The following is a 5472-nucleotide window of genomic DNA, read 5'->3' on the forward strand; positions in this document are numbered from 1 at the left end:
GGCATATGAAAGAGTGGACACAAAACGCTTGACTTGGTAATGAGATATTTCCAAGACAGTTTAGACTGGGTATCTCGTTCGTAATAGACGTAATAGTACCTACGCTATCAAAGACTCGTAGCGTTATTTTCCCATTTGCAAAATGTGTAAAAGAAAACAAGTTGAATAGAAACATTGCGAGCAGGTTTGTGTAAGTAGATATTGAAAACATACGCCCCCGCCGTTGCCTCGCCACTCATTTTTATTCTGTTTACACAAACCAGCTGCCTCTTTCGTCGTTAAAACTGAATCGGAAATAGAACAAAACATGCATTTTAATACCGACTTTAACAGCTTCATTTCCATCCGGTAGAATCATAAAAAAATCATTTTCATAATTTATAAACCTTTTTATTTACATACGAACCTATTTAAATATCAGCCGATAAGAATACGACTACACAATAATTTACAGTCTTTTGAATTAATACTTAACAACTTCTATACAAAGTATAAATTAATAAATACTGAGAAGCAACTTGAAATGCAAAATTTGGTATCAATATTGTACAAAAGGTATTACAAGATTGTTACTATATACAATGCTCAACAATTTCTATAACAATGAATTAGCGATGGCTAACGCTACGCTAAAGTTTAATAGAGGTATAGAATCGATTACGAGATCATCGTCCGAGGTTTTTAGCTGTGACCAAAGTTGGCTCATTTGCGCTAGTGAGATAAATGCCTACATTACACACGGTCGCAAAATCGTGTGACTGTTGAACGAGATACAATCGCCAACTGATCAATTATCGTCTGTTGGTGATCAGCTGAACGGAATTACTGATTGCTTTTTCGGTTCGCTGATCGGTAATGCATTTCTATTCTAGTATTTAACATGTTTAATTATTTAATTAGTGTTTTTGAGTTTTGAGCGGGCGCCAGCGAATATCATAAATTGAACTGCTCTATTAGCGCTAAAGGTGACAGTCCATTTTCAACCGCAGCTGCACTACTGTTCATTTTACTATGGAAATTGACAGTAACAGCGACGCGTTCAGTACCAGTAGTGCAGCTGCGGTCAGAAATGGAATGTTACCCTTAAAGTGTCACAACGTATTTTAAAACAGATTGATCTACTCGTATGTAGGTATTTATCTCATTAACACAACCTTTTCCACGCTTTACACGAGATATGTCTGCACAGTGTGTTGTAGCACCACAGATTGTGGCGGATGGTGCCTCGAATGGTAGTCGGCCGAGGAGTAGTCAGAGTCTATAGTCGAATATATGTGTTCAGACAGCGGCCGGTCCGCGGGCGAGCGCTCGGCCGACGTAGCCGACTTCCCACACAGCGTCTGACACGTGCTGTTCAGGACCGACGCGTCCATCGTATAGGTGTTAGAGCTCCTCCCGTAATTGAGACGCTTCAACTTATGACTGCGCCGTTTAGACAACGGCATCGCGTAACGTAATCTCTCCCAAAAACGTTTCTCTTTCCACGTTATCTCCAAACCCGTTTTGAAATATGACTTCAATTCCGGATCTCGTGGGACGAGGCCCGCGGCGACTATTATTAATTTATGTGGATTCTTTCTTAGCGCCCGCTGCAGCGCCTGCCGGAACTCCATCTGAGACCACTCGGTTAAGATGAAGTTCTTTGTTAGGACTACAATGATGCGACGAGAAGCTTCCGTCGCCTCGACTACTAAATCAGGAAACTGCGCGTATGTCGCCTCAAATTGAGGTACGTCGCGGTAATGTAAACAAAGATGGTAAGACGGATAACCGTTCTCGAGCTCTCTGGCTAAAGACTCGATCACAAACTCCTCGTCTTTAGGGCTGTAGCAGACGTACGCGTCGTAAAGCTTATCCGCATCCTCGAACGCTCCCGCCAGAGGCGACAGCTTGATCCCACAGTTGGAGAACAACCACATTCTACAAGCGTATCTAAACGTGAACACTAGCACTAGTATCAATAAAATAAGCATGAACCCCGTCAGCACGGACGCCACTAATGGCAGGTTGTTGGACACGAAGAAAGCGCTTATCACAGAGCTATCGCTTATTTCACTGCAGACCGTGACATTTAGATTCAAAGGCTTCCTCGCCGCCTCGGGCCCGTTCACACACCACACGCTACCGATATCCATCACTTTTTCTACGTTTTGCGATATGTACGTCAAAAAACCTTGTAAATATTTACAGTCGCAAGACCAACGATTCCCGCCCACGAAGAGCGTTTGCAACTTTTTGTTATTGTCTAAGTGCCACAGTCCGTAATTCACGAGTCTGTTTCCGTCCAAGCGTAAAACTTCCAGGGCTGCCAACGAATAAAAAGTTTCATTTGAAATGTGTTCTATTATGTTATTCTGCAGATACAATTCTTTCAAGTTGCTCAACTTTGCAAATTCGAGCCCGCGTAATCGCGTCAGTCTGTTATTGTCGAGATGCAATATACGCAGCTCGCTCAACCGGTTGAACGTGTCATTTTCGATATGCGCGATGTTACTAGAGTTTAAATAAAGAACGACCGCTTTAGGCATCGGATCGAAAACAGTCCCGTTTAATTCATTATAAACATTTCCGTCTAAATATACATGAGTTGAGTCCAAAGGAAAGTTAAGTGGAACTAATTTTAGTTGTTTTAAAGAACAATCGATAACGCTCGTCGACTTGGTCGAGTCGTGATAACAAGAGCAGTTTTTAGGGCAGACGGTTTTGCAGTCGCAGTTTATGGAATCGCAACAATGACAACCCTCCGGGCAGTGAGTCTCGAACTTACATAAGAAGTCTTTGATATGCAGAGAGCTGACAGGGAGGTATTTCACGCCGCGAACGTAGGATTCCTTGCAAATTACATTTTCTAGGTCCATGACTCGCGGATATTTCCGGGAATCTAGCGAGTTGATGAGCAGAAGCCATTTCATCGTGCAATCACAGCGAAATGGGTTGCCGCTAATGTAAAACTCCGGCAGGGCGCGATCGTCCGCCACTCTCGCGAGCCGCAAGCTGTTCAATTCCAAACTTTCGATCTCATTTGTATACATATCGACACGAGAAAGATTTCTCTTTTGAAGGAATGTGTCCGTTTCCACGCTGGCTATAAAATTGTTATTTATAAACAGAAGTTCGACGCTATTCGGTATAGACATCGGCGATATAGCCACTAATCGATTATGGCTCGCATCTAAAGTTTTGACCTGAAGTTCGTTCTGAATTTTGTAATAGTTTCCGAGAATTTCTATAAAGTTAGCGTGAATGTCGAGCCATTTCAGACTGGCGGGTACGAAAGCGTAATCGAACCAGACCAAATGGTTTTCTGATAGATTTAGCCACAGCAATTTTGTCAACGACACAAACACTCCGTTTATATCTGAAATGAAGTTGCTATCCAATCGGACGGCTTCCAATTGCGTGTTCTTTTGAAAGGTTTCCGTCTCGATGGACTGTATTTTATTTTTTGCCATATTCAGCACTTGTAAACTTGTCAAACCCCAAAACATGCCCGCTGTAAGGTTTCCTATTTGATTATCTATCAAACGCAAACCGGTCAACTGAGAGAGATTGTGGAATGAATTATTTTTAATTTCAGTTAGCAAATTCTCCCCCAAGTCTAAAGATTTCAAAAACGGCAACTGCAAAATCGCCTCGGGGACACTCGTTAACTTATTAGAACTCAGATCTAACTCTTTTAAATCGGAACAGTTTCTGAAAGCGTTTTCGCTTATGTACGACAGTAAATTGTTATTTAGATTAAGTTTGTTTAGAATAAAAAGTCCGTTGAACACGTGTTCTTCGATGGCTTGCAGTTTGTTTTGGCCGAGGTTTAGAGTGTGGAGGTTGAAGAGCGGGGCGAAGGCGTTGTCGTCGATGTGCGAGATGCTGTTGTTGCTCAGGTTGAGGATCTGCAGGAAGAACAGGTCCTTGACCATGTGCGCGGCGACGCGCGCAACGGCGTTGTGCGACACGTCGAGCACGACTAATCTTATTAGACCACCGAACGTTTCATCTTCTATGCGGTCGCCCTTCAATTTATTCGCCGAAAGATCTAAAACGAGCAATTGTTCCAACCGATTAAATATTCTCTTGGGTAAAGTTTCCAGCTCATTATTCTGCATATAAATCTCTCGAATCTCTCTCGTATTGGAAAATAGGCCTTCCGGTAAATAATTTATTGCATTGTCGGATAGGTTCACAACTTTTAATGATAGCAGGTCGCTGAACACTTCGCCTGGCAGCTCGTTTATCTTATTATTTTGCAAGAACAGCTGCGTTAGCCTTCTTAGATGTAGGATCTCCGAATCGGCCGGCAAAGCCATGATGTCGTTGTAGCTTAAATCTATTGTTTGTAAAGTCGAACCGCACTTATGTCCGAAACCGAGTTCATCCACAAATTTCAATTTGTTCCGCGTTAAATTCAGCGAGATAATATTTTCCAAAGCACAGAACAAGTCCGAAGGGATTTTCCTAATATTGTTAAGTCCTAAATCTAGCGTGTGTAGTTCTCTCAGGCCGTTGAAGGCGCCTAGAGACAGCTCGAGTTCCTTATTGCTGCCCCAGTCATTGTTCATGGAGCGTATCTTCAGGGACTTCAAGCCTCGGAGTCCCTCGAACACGTTGCCGGGCAGACGGAGTATCTTGCAGTTGGTGATGGATATATCCGCCAAACCTTGCATCCTGCTGAAGTGGTGGTCGCGCAGGGTGCTCTCGGCCAGCAGCGGGCCGCAGCGGAGCGCGAGCCGCTCGGCGCCGTCCGAGTGCATCGAACCGATGTCCCTGTCCGCGGACAGAGCCCGCACGTTGCACTCCAGGGAACCATTCACTCCGGACACACGAAAACAGGCGTCCGCGTCCGGCGCCTCCGTCAGCGCCGCGCCCATCACAAAACAAAACAATATCACGTTAATTATCATTTTAACCACTGTGTCCATATCATTTTGATCACTTGTCAAAGTCTGATGAATGAAAGTCGGATATTTACGTCGCGCACGGCCATATTTACTATTCAACTGTCGCCGTGGCTCGGTAGTATGTGCGGAAAGGTTTCGATAGCCTCAGCGCAGCAGTGTGCAGAGTACGGAACGGCATGGCGAGCGAGCACACTGTACCCCCCGCGGCGGCGGAGCCGCGACTGCCGTACAATGAAATGCGATGAATGCGTTTGGCGCGGCAGACGGCAAAAGGGACAGGGGGCCTACTGCGGTCATCCAAATTCAATGCCTCAGTCTCTCTATCTCTATCACTTTTGCATTGAGTGACAAAGATGTAAACGAGGAGAATTTGGATTTGAAGTTCGCGGTAGGCCCCCAGACCACAACAATTCTATTGCCGCATTCTAAACAACCCCCGGTGGTTTTCGTAGGGAACCGTTACGTCACGTGACTTTTACTTGATTACGGTTATTTTCTCGTACAAAGCGTGCGGTCAAAACAGATGTACACAATGAGTGTTGTCATTAATCTTGAGAAGACCACACTGCCCACAGTG

At 44.4% G+C, this 5472-nt stretch overlaps 1 protein-coding gene across 1 annotated transcript; it reads right to left on the reverse strand.

The window, feature by feature from the left end:
* Positions 1-368: 368 nt before the first annotated feature.
* On the reverse strand, positions 369-5130 carry LOC134651859 (toll-like receptor 7). Its single transcript, XM_063506980.1, has 2 exons — positions 1123-5130; positions 369-959 (listed from the first exon to the last, which is right to left on the reverse strand). Exon 1 carries the CDS (start codon positions 4914-4916, stop codon positions 1167-1169), a length of 3750 nt encoding a protein of 1249 aa, XP_063363050.1. The 5' UTR covers positions 4917-5130; the 3' UTR covers positions 369-959; positions 1123-1166.
* Positions 5131-5472: the final 342 nt, after the last annotated feature.

The sequence above is a fragment of the Cydia amplana genome, chromosome 10 (genome assembly GCF_948474715.1).
Source record: "Cydia amplana chromosome 10, ilCydAmpl1.1, whole genome shotgun sequence".
In the NCBI taxonomy this organism is placed as follows: domain Eukaryota; kingdom Metazoa; phylum Arthropoda; class Insecta; order Lepidoptera; family Tortricidae; genus Cydia; species Cydia amplana.